The 23,776-nt window shown below is 40.1% G+C and overlaps 1 protein-coding gene and 1 long non-coding RNA gene across 5 annotated transcripts in view; one reads left to right on the top strand and one right to left on the bottom strand.

The window, feature by feature from the left end:
• The window catches only part of GLRA2 (glycine receptor alpha 2), a 220,322-nt gene that overhangs the window by 84,319 nt on the left and 112,227 nt on the right, over window positions 1-23,776 (bottom strand). For all 4 annotated transcript variants that reach the window (XM_039521036.1, XM_039521038.1, XM_039521037.1 and 1 more), the window contains 3 exons: window positions 18,685-18,767; window positions 17,698-17,835; window positions 11,615-11,829 (listed from right to left, as the gene is read on the bottom strand). In XM_039521036.1, coding sequence (XP_039376970.1) covers window positions 11,615-11,829; window positions 17,698-17,835; window positions 18,685-18,767 — 436 coding nt within the window. The remainder of the gene's footprint in view (window positions 1-11,614; window positions 11,830-17,697; window positions 17,836-18,684; window positions 18,768-23,776) is intronic.
• On the top strand, window positions 879-22,557 carry LOC120396114. The gene is made up of 4 exons (XR_005592995.1): window positions 879-989; window positions 6,864-6,984; window positions 20,109-20,183; window positions 22,447-22,557. It is a non-coding gene; the product is annotated as an uncharacterized LOC120396114 (long non-coding RNA).

The raw sequence follows: 23,776 nt of genomic DNA, 5'->3' as shown, positions 1-23,776 counted from the left end.
GTCAGTTTTACAGTACAATGTAAATGTAATGCATTAACAATGAAAAGTTTGGCCGACGTACTCATTGAGCACTTGGATATTCTTCTCCATCCAGTGGAGTCCAATAGGGGTTCAATGCAGCAGGCTATTCAGGCAATCTGTCTTCAAATGAAAATTTCACATGGGCAAGGACTGCAGGATCAGCCACATCTGGAACATGGATGTGGAACATGGAACTAGGGCCCTACCAAATTCACAGCCATGAAAAACACATCACAGACTATGAAATCTGGTCTCCCCATGAAATCTGGTCTTTTGTGTACTTTTACCCTATACTATACAGACCAGCGTTTCTCAAACTGGGGGGTCCAGACCCAAAAAAGGGGCTGTAAAGGTGGGTGTCACAAGGTTATTATAAGGGTTCATGGTTTTCCCATCCTGACTTCTGCATTGCCTTCAGAGTGGGGTGGCCGGAGAGTGGCAGCTGCTGGCCAAAGGCCCAGCTCTGAAGGCAGCGCAGAAGTATTAGAACTGTGTTAGAACTGAAATGCAATTTGTGGGAGTGCGACTTTGCTGCAACTGAGTTGAGGAGCTCCATGCGACACCCAAATCCTCTATCTTGCTTTTGCTGTCCCCACAAGTATCATGGCTTCTTCTGTTGGCCACTTCTGCTCACTCCTCCAGTAACCCCAAGCTCCCTTGCAGAGCTACTAAAGCCTATGGGAGGGGAGAAACTACGGAGCTGGGGCATATCTCCCTTAATCTGAGCCAGACATTTATGCTTTACACTCACATAGACCCATGCCTCTGCAAGAAAGTCTGAGCAGGCTGGAAATTACTCATCTCCTCATTTTGGAAGGCTCTCTCTCACACTGCTTCCCAATTTGTTCTTTTAAGGGCAGCAGCTCAGGAGAACATGAAATCTACTGAACTCCCCCTTCACTGGGAAAACAGAGAACAAAACAAAAAACACATCCACAAAAGGAGCAAGACGTCAGAAAGGTGAGATGGTAAGTGGAAAACCTGAAGGGCAGAAGAAGGCAATATTCTTGTGGCTATGAATCACAAGTAGGGATTTATGAGCAAGCTTACAAAGGTGAATTGCATGGCCATTTGCATGACTGCATTCGTTGTGCACAGAGCCTTGGATTCAGTGACAATCTGTTTATACTGAAGTAGTTGTTTCAATTCATTGCATTGTGCAAAATGTCTATCCGGTTGTTTTGAGCCTCTTTTTATTTTGAAGCTCTTCAGTGAACAAGGTGACTTCACGGTCCTGTAGATTTTTACTGAACAAATCTCCATAACCAAAATCAAATACCAACATGGGGAATGACAATGGACATTAAAGAACACTGTCTAAATACAAATGCAATAAGATTTTGTTTTATGCTTGGCAGAGCAAGATACAAACAGAGATCCCTGCTAGGGCACAAGTCCTATAGAATGAACAAGGCTACTGATATGAATAAAGGAGGGAATACATGATTTGACTTATAAAAATCATAATAGAGAAAGCAAGGGAAAAAGATACAAGAGCACTACAAAAGAACAAAATAAAATAAGTACTAAAATCTATTCATGTGTATGTGCACAAAAAAAAGCAGAAGTTGGTGGCTATCTGGCCATGGGCTATGATTTTAGGTGGGTTTTGTCCTGCTGTATCATTTGCATAGGTGCTGGAACTATGGGTGCTTGGGGTGCTGTTGTACCCCCTGGCTTGAACTGGTTTCCATTATATACCCCAAAATTATTTCCAGACTCTTTAAAGTCTGGTAAGCTAGGCTGCTGTGGGGTCGTTTAATCAAAATCAGCATCATTTTAGAATAAGAAAGACAGGTGGCAACTGTAGGCTTTCAGGCTCATCAGGCTGTCCATTATAGGATGTCCCCTTAGCTCACCAATAAATATAAGGTTGACAAAACCATTTAAAGAGTCTTTCAAATATTCAGAAATCTGGATAAGCCAAGGGCCCAGTTAACAAGTCTGATCATAGTTGCACAATCTGTATTATTTATTAGTTTTTATCTTCCGATAATGAGAATACAGCGGTTAAATTAAAAGTACTATAACCACAAAAATAATTTCCATTCTCAATTATTTTTATTCATGTTTTTATGATATAACTACATCAAGGGAAAACCCCTTCTCTTTACTAAAGAGATCTTAAACAACAGAAATTAGTTACACAAAAAGTAAGCGATACACTTCCCATAGAAAACAGTTGGCCACTGAAGAATATGTTCCCCAAGAGTAGTGTCCCTCCACTTTGTTTGCTGTTCTTGTTCCTCACCTCTTTCTCATCCATGTTTTTTTTTCCATGTTGGTATCACTCTCACATAGGGCCACATCCACAGAGGTACTGGAGACACCGATAACTTCATTGACTTCAGTTTTGCAGATGCTCAGAACTGACTTAAGTTTTTCATGTCTCTGAGGCTCTCAGAATTTAGTGCTCCAAAGTGCCCCAGTTAGTGACCCAAAGAGCACTGAAGTGAATAGAAAGAGCCCCCCTTCCTTCAGTGAGCTTTGAATCAGGCCCTTAGTCCATACAATGCTCTTTGGGATAGGGACCTATGCTTTCATGATTCAGCTCTGCCATCTCCTCAGCAGTCCTACACCGTTCTACACTCAGACCGTTTTCTCCCAATGCATAAATCCTGCTGGGGCCACGTACACTTAGTTATGGCTCTGGATGAGGAGGGAGGAACAGTCTTTTCCCCCCTGTGTGTTCATACCCCTGGTGATGGGCAGAGGAGGACCCAACAACTCTGATTGGTGAAGTGAACAGTTGGGAAGGCCTCTGCTGGTGGTGCATTGCCTTAATCCCTTGGAAGGGGCGTGATAAATTAGCAGATACTTCTTCAGCCTCTGACTGTTATGTGGGTAAGGGTAGGAGTGGGCCTCCTGCCTATGGTAATTGATGAGGAGGGTTGTTACCCAGTCAGGATTTTTGTGGGTTCCTTGTTTGAGAAGGGAGCTCAGAGACTCACTCATCTTCTCCCCTGTTCCAATATCTATTGATGGGGGAGGGAACTCTTCGGATCATTGGGGCATGTCTTCACACCCTGTCATAAACAGATAGTTAAGGTCTCTTTTACCTGTAAAGGGTTAACAAGCTCAGTAACCTGACGGACACCTGACCAGAGGACCAATCAAAGGACAAGATAATTTCAAATCTCTGTGGAGGGAAGTCTTTGTTTGTGTTCTTTGTTTGGGGGGTGTTCTCTCTTTGGATCTAAGAGGGGCCAGACGTATTTCCAGGCTCTCCAAGTTTCCTGAAGTATTCTCTTTTATTCAGTATAGTGAGTATTAGAAAGGCGGATTAGTCTTCTAATTAATTTCTGTATTTGCAAATGTGTGTTTGCTGGAACCCTATTTTATTTTATTTTTTGGTTGCTGTATTTGTCCTGATGCTAGCTCTCTAGTTTCATAAGTTATACCCTGTAACAATTCCATCCTGGTGTTACAGAGATAGTGTACTTTCTTTCTTTTAATAAAATCCTTTTCTTTTTAGAACCTGATTGATTTCTTCCCTTGTTTGGATTTTCAGGGGAAGGGGAGGGGGAAAAAGTGAATCCCTCTTTGTTTTGATTCAAGAAGTTTGAATCAAGGTATCTCTCCCAACGACTAGGGCAGGGGAGAGCAGGTGGGGGAATGGTTTATTTCCCTTTGTGTTAAGATCCAAGGACGTTGGGATCTGTGTTCCCCAGGGAAAGGTTTGGGGGAACAGGGAGTGTGCTAGACACTGGAATTTCTAGCTGGTGGCAGCTTTACCAGATCTAAACTAGGATTTAAGTTTAGAGGAGCCTATGCAGGTCCCCATCTTGTGAATGCTAAAGTTCAAAGTGGGGAATAAACCTATGACACACCCCATCAGAGTTGTTGGCGGGGGGAGTTGTGCTTCTTGTCACATGACCCTTTAGGATTCTTCTTTGGCAACAAGGAAAGGACTGTGACAGCCCTTGCTTGGCGCTGGCTGGTAGGAGAGCTCCACATAGTAATTAGGGCCAGTGATGTGTGATGGGGGAGTAGGGGAACCTGGGCCCTCCCACTACACCAGGCCCTGACTCAGGACCCTTTGAGGCATAGGTGCTGAGTTTTCTTATTCCCCAGGGGGGCTCCACCACAAGGCTCCGCCTCCAGTCCACCCCCTCCCCCTTGCTCTGCCTCTTCCCATCATGCTCCAACCCCTTCTCTGAGGCCCCACCTGCCCACGGCTCTCCACCATCCCCCAAACACCTCCTCCAGCTGCCAAATAGCTGTGGCTGGTGGGTGTTGAGCACCCACTATTTTTTCCCATGGGTGCTCTATCCACAGACCACCCACAGACTCAGCACCTATGCTTTGAGGGCTATCAGTACTCTGGCAGCCGGGGAGACAAGGCTGCCCTCCCTGGGCTACTTCCTACCACCTCCATGCTATTGTCTCAAGGTTGCTGTCTCAGGTAAGGCAGCACGAGGTTTGCCTGCTCACCACAAGGCACCTCCTGGCAGTGGCGTGGCAACTGCCTCCTCTTGTGGTATGGCCCAGCCTCATGGGCCAGCCCAGTCCAATGGCTTTCCCCTGCTGAGGACAAAAATAGAGGGGATCAATCTAGTCCAGAGTTCCCAGGAGAAGGGAATGTTTCCCTCTCTGGATGTCTCTGCAGCAGGTCCTCCCTTCCCTCAGGGAGGGGCCTTTGGGCAGTTGTTTTGGGAGAGAGTCTGCCTTCCCTCAGCTCGTCTCCCCTGGAGCTACCAGTAGCAGGTCTGCTCTCCTCCCTGGTCTGCCCCCAAATGAGCCGCTGTCCTGCCTTTTAACTCCTCTTGCAGTTGGTGCATTTGCTACAGGTGTGGCGGGGTGGGGCTGGCTGAGCCCAGAGTAGTTCCTAAACCCCTTGTTGCTCAGTGTGCGTTTATACAGTCCATCACAAGGACCCAATCCTAACTAAAATATCAGGGCATGCTGTGAGCATGATCAGTGCTTCCCCAAAACCATTCCCTAAATGGAAATTAGGTGCTATAGAGTCTATGGGCTTATGTACACTGCCGTGCAGGGTCAATCTAAGATATGCAACTCAGCTACATGAATAGAAAAGCTGAAGTCTTCGTACTTAGATCTATTTACCACAGTGTCTTCACTGTGGTAAGTCAACAGCTGACGCTCTCCCATCGACTCCGCTTGCACTTCTCATTCTGGTGGAGTACCAGAGTTGACGGGAGAGCACTCAGCGGTCAATTTATCGTGTCTATACTAGACACGATAAATGGACCCCCACTGGATCAATCACTGCCCGCTGATTCAGCGGGTAGTGTAGACAAGTCCTAGTAGCCCGACTCTGGGAAGGGAGTAGGTCTAAGTGGCTACTTACAACCAAGATACACTTCATGCTGGAACTGCAAGGAAGAAGAAAGCTCATGCACTCAGAAGCAGGCTCTCCAGCTTTCACTCCCCAGAAGAGTAGCCAAGTTAGGAGCTGTAATACCTTGTGATTTGTTGCAGCTTCTGTAAAAATGAGTCCGATTTGTCTGCTACTTTGTTTATAACCAAGTAGAAGTATTCAAAAATGTTCAACATTTTGTATATTATTTTGGGCCAAGTTCTGATCAGTGTAACTGACATTGCCATGTATATATAACTACTTCAGTATACTGTACAGATCAGAGCATCCACAGAATTAACATGATAGTTTACCACAGAGGTAATACTAACTATTATTTGGGAAAAGCTTTTTGACAATGTTTACCTATTGCACAGCATCCACAATCACAGACTGGAATTACATCCATTTCATTCGCTTCAGGTTACAGTATTCTCTGTTTTCTTTTTATAGTCAGAAGCTCATGTTTTATTTTTCCGTAGCTTGAGTGCATAATGCCTGGCTTGCCTGTGATCTACCATTATCCAGAACTGTGGGTCAAAATGAGTGTTTGTTATTAATGTAGGGAAGAGTGATTCCAAGCAGCTCTGTTATATAATCTCATATACTGGTACAGTAAGATGTGTGGCTTATGATGAGTGATTGCTTCTAAACAGCACTTTCTCGTCATTTAGAATAACTGTTCAGAGACTGATACAAAAGCAAGCTAGCTCTGAATCTCCTCAGTCTATTCTCTCTTGGACTTCATTAAGGAAAGGAATTATTGCCTCAAAAGTTTTGGGAGTTTTGTTTGTTTTTTGTGTGCATGTTTGGTAATGTTCTAATAAAATAAAGAAGAGGAAGAAATATTCCGTATGATGCAGTCCATAAATTAAAGGCAAAGCTAAGCTCTTTAAATGCACGTAAATAAAAGTAAAATGTAAATAAGATAAGTACACATTAATAAAAAGGATGTGGGGGAAACAATGAAGGAAACAATTATTAAACAGCAAGATGTATTCAAAGCTGGGCTGATTTCACACAGCTTTCGTGCAAAGTAGTGTCTATTTTTTCCCAATGTTCTTACAATAATAATTCTCCGGGCTTCTATTATTCTGCTAGATATTCATGCTTGAAGCAACTTTTAAAATGATATAATGTTGGCAGGTTAGCTTTTTATATCTTGGCAGATATGAAGATAGGATCTGGAAAATCATTTTTAAAGAGTCATTTGGGATTTCAGATTTTATATTAGTTTGATTCATAATTTTATTTTCTTTAAAGGCACCTAGGTCATCATTGGTAAAGTGATGCCTAATTTTTATTAAGAAACATAATTTATGACCTTAGTTACACAAGAACCTTTAAAATAATTGTCTCCCTTTAGCAAAGAAAGAAAGAAAAATTGGCTGTTTTTTTTTTACTAACAGTGAATCGTTTGCAGGCAGTCAAGTGATACAGAGATGGAGACCATAGAAGTACCTAGCTAAATATGTATTGTACAATCAGCTCTGTGGCACTTTTTTGAATTTGTATTTCTTAGGGTAGGAAGCAATCCCTTTAATTACACATCGGAGAGTGGCACACCTGTTTGGATTAATGTCAAGATCCCCATGGAAACAAGACACAACATCTCAATATGTTCAAACTCCAGAAACATAAAGGTATTTCAAACTGTTTATATCCACATTAATCTGCAACATCTTCTGTATTTATAATCTATTAATCCTGATTTGTCCGTTTCATGTACTATGTCAACTCATTTCAATTAATGTGCATGTCTTGTTTTAAACATGCTCTAATGTTACTAGTACATGTAACCACAGACAAGCCAAAATATTAGCACAACTCCAGCTAGTAAAATATCACAATTTATGCTCATTTAAGTGCCTATTCACTGGCCAAATTCTATTCTCATTTATAGGCATGTAAATCCAGGGTCACTTCATTGACTTTACTCTTGTTCTGGTATCACACCAGAGTAACTAAGTGCAGAATTTCACCTCATATGAATAATTCTTATTCACAAAAATAGTCCCATTGCCTTCAACATAGTATGCCACTGACATCAACAGGAGTACTAACATGAGTTAGGAGTACTTGTGAATTTGGGAATGCAGGACTGGATCCTGAGGATGGCATTTTGGACAAACCTCAAGAACTGCAAGATACAGGATACTGAATGGTTGATTGCTCATTAACTTAACAAATTCAAAGACCCTTTTCATGAGCAGCAGACAGACATGCTGGCCTTCTCTCAGTTCATATAAGAGCACTCTTCCAATGGCAACTTCAAACTCCTCACACAGGTCAACTACATCACATACTTTTCAAACTCCTCACATAGGCCAATCATAGTTATAAGGGTTTAACTCTGTTTAACTGCAAATAGTGGGCCTGATTCCGATATCACTTACATTGCTATCATAACTCCAATGAAATACATGGGCCAGATTTTCTAGCAAGATCCATCTCCCTTTGACCAAATCCGTGGTGTAAGGATATTGGGGAAGTGTTGGTGTAGGATGGAGCATGGCCAGAGCATTGCTACCTTTTGACAATCCTTGGCTGGCAGTTGCCCATTTGGGAGCCACTAGCAGTCTAATCTATGCTGAGATTGTACTAGAACTGCCAGCAGAATCATGGAGCCACAACCAGCTCTTTTGTATCGCCTCCTCTCCCCTATCCAACAGATGTGTAAAACCAGCAAGAGCACAGAATCAAGCCCAGTATTTCTCCATCCCCACAAAGGAGGATACAAACAAAAGAGGAAATATTCCAACAGGAGCAGGGGTTGCATGATGAGATCTCATTCTAAGGAAACATTTTGTCTCATCCTGTCCCTAACTCGATATCCAGAAGCCCACTGGCACACACTGATTCAGAATCAAGTTAGTTTTTTGGTAACATTTTTTCAACCTCTTTACTTGGTACTGCAAATAAAATAAACTGTGCATATGTTTGGAAATCATCCACTTGGAAGCCTAAATTCATACATGAAAGATTTTCTTCTTCACAGTATTCTTGAAAAATTATACATATTTTAAGTGAACAAGTGAAGTTGAACCAACTGTTATAGTCACCAGATTTTTAAGTGCCTGTTCACATTACCAACTGAACAGCAACAAAATCTGTGCAATTTTCAAAGTTTCCCCACATATGCGCCACTTAAGCACATTACAGTGTTTTTAAATAAAACAAGATATGATACTGAGTGTACAGCAGAGCAGAATACAACACACTTTCAGGAATGGATCTTATTCTGTGCAAACACACAATGAGTATGTCTTCATTCCTGAGTTAGCCCAGATGATTGGCACTTGGGTTAGCTTACATCAGGAGTGAGCAGACACAGTCAAAAACCTACCCAAATTACTGTGTTCTCACCTGTGTCATTCTCCCCAGTGTATGGCACTAGGACTTCTGGGGGCATTTCCCATGATTATTTGTGCTGCAGTAAGCTGGCTCATTCTGTGATTCTTTCCTGGGGAATTGTGATAACACTTGTCTGTATCTCTGGGCACATGGGAGTAATTGTGGAGTACTTGTGGAGGCTTTGGAGGACCATCAGCTCTTGAGTTGTTTAAAGTCATTCCAGTCTCACTTGCATGACAATAAAATTTTTCTCCTTCAAGCAAAAGTGCTTTTCCATCTTTAAGCAGCTGCCTCCAGTTGTAACACATGCTTACTGAATCAAAGGATTTACTGGAACACTGCAAATAACAAGGTAGGTGAGGTAAAAATGTTTATTGGACCAACTTCTGTTGGTGAGAGAGTCACACTTTTGAGTTTATACAGTTCTTCAGGTCTGGGAAATATGCTCAGAGTGTCACAGCTAAATACAAGGCGGAACAGTTTCTTTAGCATAAGTAGTTAGCATATATTTCAAGGACCATTCAAGGAGAAGCGGCCAGTTAACACCCGTGCAGTCATAGGAACCTTTTACATTCTTCCCAAGACGCACAAACAAGGAAACAAGAGAACACAGGCAGACCCATCATATGTAGCCACAACACTTTTACTGAAAGACTATCAGGACTCATAGAAACCATCTTCAAATCACTCACCACACAAAGGATGAGCTTCCTCCAGGCACAACTGACTTCCCCAAGAAACTCTATAACATTAACAACCTCCCTCAGAACATCATCCTTGCCACCATGGATGTCACTTCCTTATACACCAACAATGATGGCATTGCTGCCAGCCTAAAATGTCTATAAGACAATGGACTACACTCAATATCCATCCAAACACATCGCCAAACTCATCCTCATCCATAACAACTTTATATTCAACAAAAAAACACTTTGTTCAAACTATGGGAAGAGCCAGGGGTACTAAGATGGCTCCCCAATGTGCCAACCTCAAGAGAAAATTTCTGGACAAATGCACCACAAAACAAATGATACACCTGAGATACATCAATGATATTTTCATCCTCCGGACAGACGACTTAAACTCACTCATAGACTTCTACCATAAATTCAATAACCACCGTTCATCAATCAAACTCTCTCTAGAACGCTCCCACACTAGAATGACATTCCTAGACACCACAATCAGCTTCAATAATGGAACCCTACAGGCAACTATATGCAAGAAACCAGGGATCACCACACCTACCATCATAGATCCAGTAACCACCCCAAACACACCAAGAAATCTGTTATCTACAGTCAGGAACTCAGATACCTCAGAATATGCCTGGAGGAGAATGCCCAGGATACACACCTTAACATACTTAAAACCACCTTCACCAAACAAGGACACTCCACCAGAGAAGTAGATAGCATCATGGAACAGCCACCCCCACATTCAAGATCTATTGGTCCTACACTTGCCTATCACAACATGCATCCAGTGCACTAAATGTCCCAATTACAACTGTGTAGATGAAACCAGAAAATCACTATGCTCTCCAATGAGCTGATGCAGAAAAATGATAAAAGACAAAAACACCATATTACCTGTGGGTGAACACTTTTCACAAAGCAACCACTCTACATCTGACCTCTCAATACTCGTCCTGCACAACACCTTCAAAAGAGAAAACTAAGAACCATGGCCAATGCGAGCTATGGGGGGCCGTGCCAACGGACGGTCAACGTTAGCAAATTGTCTCGCATCCCACGATCAGATTACCAGGATGGTCTGCATGTGGCCCGTGGGACGCAGTTTGCCCACCACTGATCTATAACCTCTAACTCTCCCTCCTTTTTTCTCCCCTTCTTCCCTATGAGTGCAAAGGTGTTAACTGGCCATGTCACCAAGCATGGTCCCTTGAAATATGTGTTAATCATTTATGCTAAACAATCTGTTCCACCTTGTATTTAGCTGTGGAACTCTGAGTACCTTTACCAGACCCGAAGAAGAGCTTTGTGTAAGGGAAAAAAGCTTGTTTCTCTCATCAGCAGAAGTTGGTCCAATAAAAGATATTACCTCACCCACCTTGTCTTTCTAATATACTGGGACCAACACAGCTACTACACTGCATACAACTCTACAACAAACAGGCAGGACTAAAACTTCCTACTAACTTCCCCCAATCAAATACAACAACATAATAACATACATAACAACAACAACTTAACATTAAGATAGAGCACCATCTATTGGTGGAGGTGCTGTCTACACTGATCATTACAGTTCCTCAGATTTGTAGAGCTCTGCTTTTTCTAGTGAAAGTGCAAGGATGTGTATGTAGTGGACATCACACCATTATATTGCACCATTAATGTCCACTGATAAGCAAATCTTTGCAATTTCAACACAAGACTTAGGCCTTGTGCAACAAAATTGCACCAGTCTAACTTAAATTAGCCAAATCCAGGGTTGTGAGTTCAATCCTTGAGGGGGCCATTTAGGGATCTGGGGCAAAAATCTGTCTGGGGATTGGTCCTGCTTTGAGCAGGAAGTTGGACTAGATAACCTCCTGAGCTCCCTTCCAACCCTGATATTCTATGATTAAGTTTTAAACTGCTTTAGTTAACCTGGTGTAAACCCCTATATGGACACTGATTTTGGTTTAAGAGTGGCTTATTTCTGTTTAGCCTAAACAGATTCCTAACTGATTTAAACTCAAACTAATAACCTGTTCAAACTAAAATAAGAGTGTTTACACAGACTTTTGCATCAGTTTAACTACATCATCACACTTTTAGTTAAACTGGTGCAATTTTCTCATGCCATAAGCATATTAAACTGGGTTTGCAGAATCTCTAAAAAATGTACACACACTTCTTGGCAAAATACCAATCAACAAGGACTGTATATTAAGCAGAGACTCCTTACTTTTGGAAGAGAAGCTCTGGATCCTGAACTCTGAGTAGTCATTGTCAAGACTGTAGTGATGCCCAAAGCGACTCTGGCTGGAGCAGCATCCATGTTGATCCAGAAAGAAACCCAGGACAAAATGACGATCAGCAGGCTAGGAATGTACATCTGGATTAAATAGTATCCCATCTGACGTTCCAAATGAAACTTGACTTCAATGCATGTAAACTTTCCTAGAACATGAAATTGCTTTTATAAATATTTTTGCACATTTTGCCTTATTTTATGAGCATAAATTAGCTTCCTGACCTCAGGCATATACAGATTTCACAGCATGCTATCATAATGTCTTAGCTCAAAAGCAGAGGCCCCAGTATGAAAACATTGTTCTGGTTTAGCTTTTTGGTAACATTGTAGTTTGGTGGAGTTGACATCATAATGTTCACTTGAAACAGCAGCCATTTATTTTTGTGACTGAATCTTATTACTTTACAGTATGATCAATTTACAAGAGGTAAAAAACCTTTTTAAACAAATGAGTCCCATTCTCCTTTGGTTGGGTGGGCCCCATCTCATCCAGAGGTTCTCTCTCCATCTAACCAGTAGACCAGTCAGTTGCCTGTATCTAAGTATGTTGAACTTGCTCCATCCTTAGTAAACAAAATTATATTGGTACACTTTATTGGGGTTGGAGAAGAAGCTGTTAAAAGTAGACAGTCTGATGTGGGTAGGGGACTGTTTTTTTGGCTGAACAGATGGTGCTGGACAGCATTATCTCACCAGGAACTGGTTGAATGGTCAAGTACAATACAGAGGGCATTAGTGTACTCTAGTCACTCAAGAATTCTGTTTCCCGAAGTTCTATGGATCTACAAGCCATGCAATGAGATGGAGGGCGGGAAAGTGGCTGGGGAAAATTGCAGCTGAATAATATTGCTGTTCTTTCACAAATTAAAATGTAAACTATAATATTCTGTGAACATTTAGCAGAGAAAAATGGTATAGTTTTCTATGCTAGGTCCTGACTAAATAATTTGAATAGGTTGATAACTTCAAACTTCAGCCACTTCAATCAGCTGGTAACAGGAAACACCTGACATCCACAGGTAATTCTGCTTACTTATAAATGGTCAGTTTTCAAAATGGAGAGAGGTAAATAGTGGTGTCCCCAGGGGTTTGTTTTGGGACCTGTCCTATTCAACATGTTCAAAAAAGGGATAAAACAGTAAGGTGGCAAAATTTGCAGATGATACAAAATTACTAAAGATAGTTAAGACCCCGGCAGACTGTGAAGAGCTACAAAAGGATCTCTCAAAACTGGGTGACTGGGCAACAAAATGGCAGATTAAATTTAATGTTGATAAATGCAAAGTAATGCACATTGGAAAGAATAACCCCAACTACACATATAAAATGAGGGATCTAAATTAGCTGTTACCACTCAAGAAAGAGATCTTGGAGTCATTGTGGGTAGTTCTCTGAAAACATCCACTGAATGTGCAGCACCAGTCAAAAAAGCGAACAGAATGCTGGGAATAATTAAGAAAGGGATCGATAATAGGACAGAAAATATCATGTTGCCTTTATATAAATCCATGGTACGCCCATATCTTGAATACTGTGGGCAGATGTGGTCGCCCTATCTCAAAAAGATATATTGGAATTGGAAAAGGTTCAGAAAAGGGCAACAAAATTGATTAGGGGTATGGAATGGCTTCCGTATGAGGAGAGATTAATAAGACTGGGACTTTTCAGCTTGGAAAAGAGATGGCTAAGGAGAGACATGATTGTGGTCTATAAAATCATGACTAGTGTAGAGAAAGTAGATAAGGAAGTGTTTACTACTTCTCATGACACAAGAACTAGGGGTCATCAAATGAAATTAATAGGCAGCAGATTTAAAACAAATAAAATGAAGTATTTCTTCACACAACCCACAGTCAACCTGTGGAACAACTTGCCAGAGGATGTTGTGAAGGCCAAGACCATAACAGCGTTCAAAAAAGAACTAGATAAATTCATGGAGGATAGGTCCATCAATGGCTATTAGCCAGGATGGGCAGGGATGGTGTCCCTAGCCTCTGTTTGTCAGAAGCTGGGAATGAGCGACAGGGGATGAATCACTTAATAATTACCTGTTCTGTTCATTCCCTCTGGGGCATCTGGCATTGGCCACTGTTGGAAGACAGGATACTGGGCTAGATGGACCTTTGGTCTGACCCCATAGGGCCATTCTTATGTTCTTATGTACTTTTCATGCACGTGAACGGCAGCTGTTTCTCAGTATTATTAGTAATTATAAGAACAACATGTGTATCCAGTTCTCCCCAGTGCTGGAAAACCCCAAATAAGGAAACACCACGTGCTTCCTTTTATAGAGTTCTCTATGGACTGTTTCTCAGAGGGAAGGCAGTATCTGTCTCCTTCAGAGCAACCACAGTTTTCAACTCTCCAAACTTGCAGTTCTGAGAGGATTTTCTGGAGACAAAAGCCAGTCATATGTAAGGAGCCCTTCAGAATGCACACTGCTTCTCAGTATGCTCTGCCAGGCTGTCAAGGTGTTCTCTGCTGACAACTGACCCCAAATCTTTCCTCTGGGCTGGAACTGCCACACCATGGATACAAGGTATTATCCTATGGAGGGAATCCCCATGGGCTTGCTAGGAAGCTGCTGGTCAGAGATTACCCATCCCATCCTGCTCCAGCCTGTCTTATCCCATATTCCAGCAGAATTTAAACCCTTTCCACAGCTCTTGGGGACAGTGAACCTCAGGGTTTTCATCCCCCGACCTTTTGGGCTATAGAAATTAGAAGCAATTTTTGAAGCAGCATTGGGGGTTTTAAAAACCAAACAACTACAAAAATTAAACAGTAGTTTTGTTTCATAAAAACCAATGTAACATTAACTGACGGATTGGGGCTGAGCCTCTCATGTCCTGTCATTTCACTGAATGAAAAAATATAACTGATGCAACCAGACTGGCTCTCCTGCTGACACAATGAAATACCTCTTTGAGATTGGAAGGATTTATATCTCAACCCAGCAGCTACCAAGAAAACCATTCATAAAAATCTCTGAACACTAGCTGCATATCATAGACTCCAAACACCCAAACTTGTCTCTGGGTAAACTTCCCAGGGGCAGCGTTTCTGCCATCAAGCATGTCCAGAGACGGTGGATAATGGAATGGCGGTCAGATATGGGGGCTAGCTGTGATATAAGTAGGGAAAACTGTTAAATAAGCAGCCATTGGCAATGTGATGCCAGTACTAAAAGGGTGTGGTGGAGCAGCAGATGACACTGCTGCCGCTAGAAAATGCCACAAAAGTCCAAAGATGGTGTTGTGACATGGTGAGATTAATCAAGTACATCCATGAATAACAGATGAAGAAATCATGGCAGCAACAAAAAGGCTTCTGTGACACTGGCAGTCCAGGTCATGTCAGGGTGTATTCAGGCCAAATCACTTGTTTATTAGCATAGATCAAAGCGATTGTTAAATGTATGAGTGTTTTAGGTGTTAAAACTTCCTAAAACGAATAGGATGTTAAATGCATTGTTTTTACTTATCTGTGTCCTGTCATAATGTAATAGCAAACATTTACATTGTAAATACCCCTGTAACTAAATAACTCATCATACATCAAAAAGCCTTGTAGAATGCTAATGAGGGACTTTATCAGAAAAAAAGTGCTAATTCCAAAGCAAATGGCCATTGTGTGTGATGCCCTGTGGTCAGAGGCTCAAAGTACATTCCTCATTCACTCATCAAAGGAAAAGCCCACATGGGTAGAGAGACTGTCAGCTTATTTTCTGTGAGAAGAAGCTATAGGAAGGGATTCAAAGAAAGAGTCTTAATCTCTGGACCATTTGGACTCCTGCAGAGAAGTGTATCAGATGCAAAGTGGAGATCCTCAGAGACAATTTAGGTACCTTGAAAAGATGTGTGAGAAACTGGCAGTTTATTACATCACTGCCACTATTTGTAATTACAAACTGTGATCAAACTGTGTATATATATTTTACCTGCTTTAACCTCTCAATAACTCATTTTTTTCCTCAGCTAATAAACCTTTAGTTAGTTTACTATAGAATTGGCTGGTAGCATTGTCTTTGGTGTAAGATCCAGAGTACCAATGGATCTGAGGTAAGTGACTGGTACCTTGGGACTGGGAGAAACCTGATGTGGTGTGATTCTTGGTTTAAGTGGCCATTATCAGAAAGTCCAGTTTGTCTGGATGGCAAGATAGACTGGAGAGTCTGAGTGGACTGTCTGTGATTCCATGGTAAGACTGGAATAGTGATCTAGGAGGTCACATTTGGTACTGGCTTGGTGAAATCTAATTACAGGACACACCACCAGTGTGAGCCATTCCAGACAGTGTGACAACTTCAGAATGGAGATGTACTAGGTTATGATGGAATTCTGGCTGAATTGTTAAAAAGCACAGAAGATGAAAGCCCTGTCAGAGGTAATGAAGAATATATTTGAGAGAAGAGATTTGCCAGAAGATTTTACAATTTCACTGTGTATTCAAATCCCCCAAAAGAAAAACACTATGGATTGTAAAGACTACAGAACAACCAGCCTAGTATCGCATGCCTCTAAGATTCTTTTGCGAGTTGTTCAAGACCAAATACAAGGAAAGTTACATAAGGAAATAAGTGAACAACAATTTAGTTTCAAACTTGAAAGGGCATGATAAATGTCATTATGAGCTTAAAGCTCATATTAGAAATATCAAGTGAAACAGGGAAAATACACTTGTGTTTTATTGATTTTCAAACAGCATTTGACAAAATCTTCTACTATAAATTTATCAACATATTAAGATCTGTTGGAATTGATTGATATGGACTCCAAGTAATAAAACAATTTTACTAGAGTCAGAAGGCAGTTATAATGGGAGATGAAAATGAAAATCGAATAGAGATCCAGAGAGAAGTGAGACAAGGTTATATAATGTCACTGACTTCATTCAACATTTATAGTGAGTGTTTGATTAAATTAATTGCAGAAACAGAAGAAGGTATTAAGATGAATGAAAATGGGTGAATAACGTTCAGTATGAAAATGACACAGTGTTGTCGTCTGATTCAGAAGGTCCAATGAAGTTAGTGGAGATTATTTATAAATATGTCGAAGAATATGGGCTAGAGTTGAATGTGGACAAGACAAAATCTGTGGTGGGATGCAAGGATCCTGGGAAAACACACAATATTCCAGTGAACAACACAGCCATAGAGAAAGTTAGTAATGATTGGCACTTCGGAAGCATCATTACAGAAGTTGGAAGATAAGATACTAAGTCAGCACCAGAACAGCGAGAGCAAAAGGAACATTATGAAAGAACAAACATCTGAAGAAAAGGGACATAAATCTGAAGATTAATTCTGATGCTTAAAAACTTATATTTGGTCTGTGTTAAATTATGGCTGTGAAACATGGACATTCAAACAATTGATAATAAAGAAACTGCAATCCTTCAAATTATGGTATTATAGAAGAATTATGAAAATATCATGGCAAGACCACATAACCAAGGAAAAAGTATTGGAGATTATCAGAATTTAGCAAACAGTAGTCAGTGATCCTAGGGGGAAAAATTATTTGTAGGGCACATTTTAAGAGGTTCATAGGGTGACACATATTTATAGGCACTGGAATTGAAAGTTAATGGCAGGAGAACATGAGGAAGAAAAACAATATCTGGACTGCTCAATGTGATATTCTGAGTAGATCAAAAGAACTACTAATCCACAAATAGATCAGCAGAGAATCGCAGAGAATGGGCTACCATGGTTGCAAACCTCCAGTAATAGAGATTCTACATAAGAAGAAGAAGGAACAGCCAAATCCAAACTCCAACAGAACAGTTCCTGCTCTGAACACAAAGTATGACGCACAGGGATTTAGCATATTTAAAGGAAAAGTACTGAGAAAATATTACATTTTCCAACATTTTACTTGTTTTCGCCTTCCTGCTTTGCCTAAACCCCAGCTTTCAAACACCAGACCTAATAAATGAGATCTGTTACAAAACTGCTTGTGGATACTAGTAGTAGTAATTACTAATGGAAAAATTAGAAGAACGCTCACCGGTGTTGTAGTGTTTTGTGCAATAACCAAGTTCCTTGTCTTCTTTCAAAATAAATTGTGGCAGGGTTAAGCCTTCGGCAACTTGCACTGGACCATCACTTAGCCACTCAAATATCAGATCATTCATAGTGTACCCAACTAGAATAAACAAATTGCAGCTCATTAGATAATAGAGTACAGTTTCAGATGGAAACAAATTATGACTCAGAAAATATCTTGCATCTGAAGAAGTGGGTATTCACCCACGAAAGCTCATGCTGCAGAATGTCTGTTAGTCTATAAGGTGCCACAGGATTCTTTGTTGCTTTTTCAGAAAATATCCTCATTTTTGAATAGGCAAACTTCAATACAAGCATTTCTAACTGATCCAGGAGCTGAACTACATTGACTACAGTTATCATTAAAACTTTGAAATAACATCAAATATGTAATAGTACTAGAGGCAAAATATTCAACTAAAATCTCAAATGTGCGGCATATCTGCTTTGGTTTATTTCTAATAAAAAGTCAATGTTAATAGCCTGCCAAAGATATTAATGTTCACAGCACAAAATATATTTCACTGTAGCTATGTATCAGTTTCTGTACTTTGTTTTATTTTTGTCACTCTGGTTACAGAATTACTGCACTCTGCCAACATGAGTATTTCCAGATTACAATATGTTGGATCTTATCAATAACAAAATCGAACGACTTCTATAATTCTTTGAAACTCAGCATAGAGAAATATACAGCAGAAAGAGAAAAGTGGAGAACAGAGTGGACAATGCAGAGAAATAAGAATGAAAATGCAAAAGGACAGTCACTTCAAACACTCCTGGCTCTTGTTTCACTCTAGTGATACAGCAGCATTGTGTCTCACTATGCAGATTACAGATTGCAGACTTTCTGGAGTGATGATCTCCACTGTAAGGCACAATAGTGAAGCTGTGAAATTTGATTTTAAAAAACACAGTTCTGCACTAAGTAAGTCAGCTGGTTACTCACAGCTTTCTAGTTGCATTGTACAAGTCTGCACATCCATCGGAAAATTCTTCAAGTCCATTGGACACGATAAGGTTAATGTTAGCCTAAACATGGGCAAGAAAGGAAACTGCTGTTAGAAATCTTTGCAAGTTATATCCTAAGCACAACATTTATAGACCAACAATGTTTAAAGTGATGCAGTCAAGTTTTAGAGACCCAGAGGTTTAGTTCTTCGCCCCATCCTCTTAGCGATTTGGGATGAGTCCTGCACTGGTGTTAGAATTCTAGCTTCTAAAACAGAGTGCCCATAAGCAAGCAGGATGCTCATTGATTGCAGTGGCTTATAGTAGCCCAGAGCCAGCAGGGGCTGCAGAAAGATAGCAGGGCATGCCAATGTGTTATTGTGCAATCTGTATGTTTTATGTATAACAAGGAACCCAAACAATGTAGCATCTTGAGTTATAGGTCATCTCCGCTAGGATTTTAACTCTTGTAGCCTCTGGGTTTTTTTCTGGGTTGGGGAGAGGGGGCAAATGGTTAAAACAATCAAAGGGATATTTTAAAACAGAAAGTGTAATGCATATAAAGTGAATGCTGAGCCCATCATCCTTGCCACGGACCTTTGAAAAAGAAAAAGGTAGTAAAGGCTAAAGCTGCAACATTAGACATCGAATGCAAAAGTTAAAAGACAAAGAGCATTGATAGGAAAAGTAAGCTTAAAGGGACTTTGTCAACTCTGAATTTTTTTTACTTACTACTGCTACAAGTAACACCCAAGAATACTTTAACTGGGAGACTTTTTAAATTTTCTCATTTTTTTTAGTTTACTTTTTGCATTTGACAGGACTTTGTTTACAATCAGTTTCACTAGCTTCCCATGTACAGTCTGTCAGTTTCCTCTGTGCAGGGAGAGAAAAACATTTGTACCAAAATAAGAAAATGTGATGATAAAATCATACAAATGAGCAGGAGGACTCATATACAGGTGTAGTGATCAAAATGACTTACATCATATTAAAAAAAACATGATTAGATTTAAAGATACCATGTCTTCAAGCTATGTTGCCATCATTCTTACCACCAAAATGAATATTATTGTTATGGATGTCTGATTGTTTTAAGCTGTAGTTATTTCTGAGATATTATTTAAGATTTATATTGCAGTAGACTCCAGAGGCTCCAATCAGATTCAGGCCGCCTCCATTGGCCTAGGTTCTGTACAAAAATATAGAAAGAGTCTGTCACACCTGTATACCTGGTCCACTCCAGGAGTTCCCAGCCAGGTCTCAGGTCTCCTACCATCACCTGTCTATGGAAAGAGACCCTCAACTCATTCCCTTCTGACTGGGTGTTTTAAGGCTGCACAGCTCCCTGCCTTAAACTATGCTATCTCAGCAAGCCAGTCTGCCTAACGACCAGTGCCTTTGTTTTGCTTTCTCTCACAGGGCTATGAGCACTGTATTGCCAGCAGTTACCAGTAACTACACAGCTCTTTCTACGCAAGCGCATCTATTCTTAAGGTAAAAGCATTACACAGAAAACATAAAAACAACGACAGTTCCTATGCACATACTAAAAGATAACCAGAGGTTCCCAATCAGTCTTACAGGGCCCCAGTACGCCAAAGTCTTTCCAACCCTTCTGCGAGGGCTGGAAGAAGGTCTTGTCCTTTTGCTGGATCAGAAAAAAGGTCCTGAGTCAGTTTAAACCCGGCCTTTATATCAAAAGCCCTTTCACTGTTTCTTGGTCTCTGGAAAACCCAGTTTTAACAAGTATCAGGAAGCCTCCCCAGGGGGTGGTACCTCTCTAGATGTGTTTACAAACTATAAACTGGTTCCTGGAAGAACTGGGACTCAGAGAGACAGTCCTTATCCCATGGAACTTACAATCTTAGCTACACACTTCAACTACCAAACAAAGAGTGGCATATGAGCATCACTGTTGGTGGACTTGTTAATAGGTGGATTTTAATAGGTGGATTTTAAGTGATTTGAAGATGGACAGGGCTTGGCATTTAAAATATATATACATTAAATTTCAAAAACTATATTATTTGAGGTATTAACTACAAGAAAACAAAATGAAAATCCACAAAAGTATCTGCAATAAATCTACTGTACTATAACATCCCATCAGTAGATTGGTTAGCTAGCACAACTATGGTTGGGTAAAATTTAAAACAAATTCATGTTGAATATCTTTGTGCCCCTTTTATGTGTGCTTTTCAGAAGTATTTTTATGAATGAGTGTTTCCTTGTGAGAATGCTCACAAAAATAAAATGTTAAGCTTGTATGTTTGAATATTTCCTGAAAATGTATTTTGAATTGAATTGTGAAATTAATTTTACACCTGAATATACAACTTGAAATTTGTACCATTGTTGATTAGTTACAGAAGTCCTCCAATCATAGAACAGACCCAATACAGCATAATTTAAATAACATGGCATGAATTTTTAATGTTCATGAATAGTTCATTGCAAACAATCTGCAGACCAAGAATTATTCACTGAAGAAATTAGTGATTAATTTCAAACAGAAATTCAAGAATTTCAGAAAAACATTTCTTGGAGAATTCTGATAGCAAAGAGGCAAAATTCATGAAATACATTTTTCATTACAAATTAGTCTCCCAGTTCTAATCAATCCAATACCTTGCTTAGGGCCTATACCAAAGTCCACTGAAGTCACTGAAGGCTTTCAATTGACTTCAATGAGATCAGGCCTTCAGATCAGTATTTAAACATTATGGTGATGGGTGCTACAGAAAACCAATGGAAGATATTTCTCCCAAATGAACAGTCACATAGGATGTGAATGAAAAATATCAGCCATAGGGGAATAAATTCAATCAATGTCTCTTAAAAAAGATGAGGCTGGTCATCAAGAAAATTTCCTTTGTAGAAATATAGTTGTAATAATATAGTGTTGTGTTCACTAACATAGTTGTCTATTACCCACAAACTTCGTTGGCTTCCCAGGGTATGTCTACACTGCAATTAAAATCTTATAGCTAGTCCATACCTGCTGAATCAGTCTCAAAGGGCTCAGGCTAAGGGGCTCTTTAATTGCGGTGTAGACATTTGGGCTTGGGCTGGAGTCCAAGCTCTGGGACTCTCCCACATCACAGAGTCCCAGAGCCTGGGCTCCAATCTCAGCCTGCATGTCTCCTCGGCAACTGAATAGCCCCTTATTCTGAGCCCCGCAAGCCCAAGTCAGATACATTAACATGAAAAATCCAATAATAGTAAAATATTTAAAACTAGTCAGATTATTTCAATGGATCATTGTCCAATCTCCCTGTCTAATCTTGCAGTTTTGTACCCTAAGGCAGTAGTTGATCTCCTAAAGTTAATGAACAAATGAAAGGATCCTTTTTGTGCAGCATAGGGATTTAAACTTTAGGAGATCAAATACTACAGTAATATAGTGTGTATATCTATCTATCTATCTATCTATCTATCTATCTATCTATCTATATTTCATCCTCTGATTTTCCGACAGCACTAGAGAAGTACTTGAAGATACATATGGTGTATAACTGATATAGATATGGAGTATACCTGGTAAATGGTGAGCTATGAAAAACTAAAATCAAGAACTGTTAGTACACGGATTAAATCTTTTAAGGAATTACTGTATATGTATAGTACATAATTCAAATAAAAGCCTTGCTTACTCTGTTGACAGTATAACAGAATATCTAACTGTAATTAGGATTTAACAGATTGCTAATCTATAGCAAACGCTAAACTACTGACTAAACTACTTCATATTTTTCAGGAGCTAACTTTTCATTAGCCTGATGTGCTATGACTCACAGCCAAAATCCCATTTGATCTAAAAGACAAATCTCATACAGACATGGAATATTGATCCTGCAAGAAAAAGGACCCCTAGAACTCAGAATATGATATCATATATATGACTTTGAGAAAAAGGGATAATGGCATTTTCATTTTTTATCCTGAAAATGTAGTGGTTTGAAAATAGACTTGAGGAGAGCAGTTTATCCAATGACAAACAATGCTACTATTACACTCATACTCCAAGATGAAATGGTGTATCAATGGGTGATCAGTCCACTGACACCAGAGTGAAGTACAACCTTATAATCGTGAAACCTAACAGTATCCTTTTGATGTTAATTGCAATTTAACAAAACTACTCCTTTTATACTCTATTATAATACTAATTAACATTAAACTGCCCTTTACTATAATTATATTTCTGCCACCTTCTTAGTGGTTCTTTACATTACACATTATTTAAATTAACATCTGCACCAATGTCCTTCCCATACTATCAATATAGATAGCATTTTAATAAAACATCCGCGATTTTTAAAAACACTCACTAAAAACCTTACTCAAACCAGTTATAACCAACCAGTTATAATGGTAACAGAACCCTTGTTCATGTCCTTGCTAGCTCTTACTTTGCCATAACACTCCGTCTCCAGCTTATCTCTAACTTTCTCATACTAGCAACTTCCATTGCCCGTACTCCTCTACACTTAGGCTAACTTAGGCCCCAAACCTAATTTCTACTAATTTCTTAACCCAAACCAACCTATAGGCTACAATAGGAGGAAGAGCTCTGGGCTAAGAAAACTCTGGTTGCTTCCCATCCGGAGTAATGAGCTAAGACCACATTGTCAAACAATCCAACTCACCCAACAGCAACTGCGTCACCTAGAGCTGGTGACAGGCAACATCACCCCTCAGAAAGAACACTTTGTGTCAATTCTCATTGCCCCGGCCTCTCTCAAACCACTCCCACCTGTAACCTACTAGTGGGAAAGGGAACAATATAATATTCAGTATTACCTTACTAATATGGATAAAATACTAGCACAGAGTTAGCACAAAGACAGTGATGGGTAAGATATAAGGACCCGGATATACAAGCAGATATGTACAGCAATGTGGCCAACTCCCATGATTTTATCACAAGTCTCACAATTTTGGATGTTTTTTGTTAAAGGCCCCGGCCCTGGAAGCAGGTGATTAAGTGAAAATCTCAGGTTTGGGTTTTTTTTAAAGAGTAAGTTTCTAGCCCTCAAGATTGATGAGAAAAGCTTGAAAATTTGATCCAAGTAAACCCAAATGGT

This window comes from Mauremys reevesii, linkage group 1 (genome assembly GCF_016161935.1).
Source record: "Mauremys reevesii isolate NIE-2019 linkage group 1, ASM1616193v1, whole genome shotgun sequence".
Taxonomy (NCBI): domain Eukaryota; kingdom Metazoa; phylum Chordata; order Testudines; family Geoemydidae; genus Mauremys; species Mauremys reevesii.
This window is presented reverse-complemented; position numbering and strand designations above follow the sequence as displayed.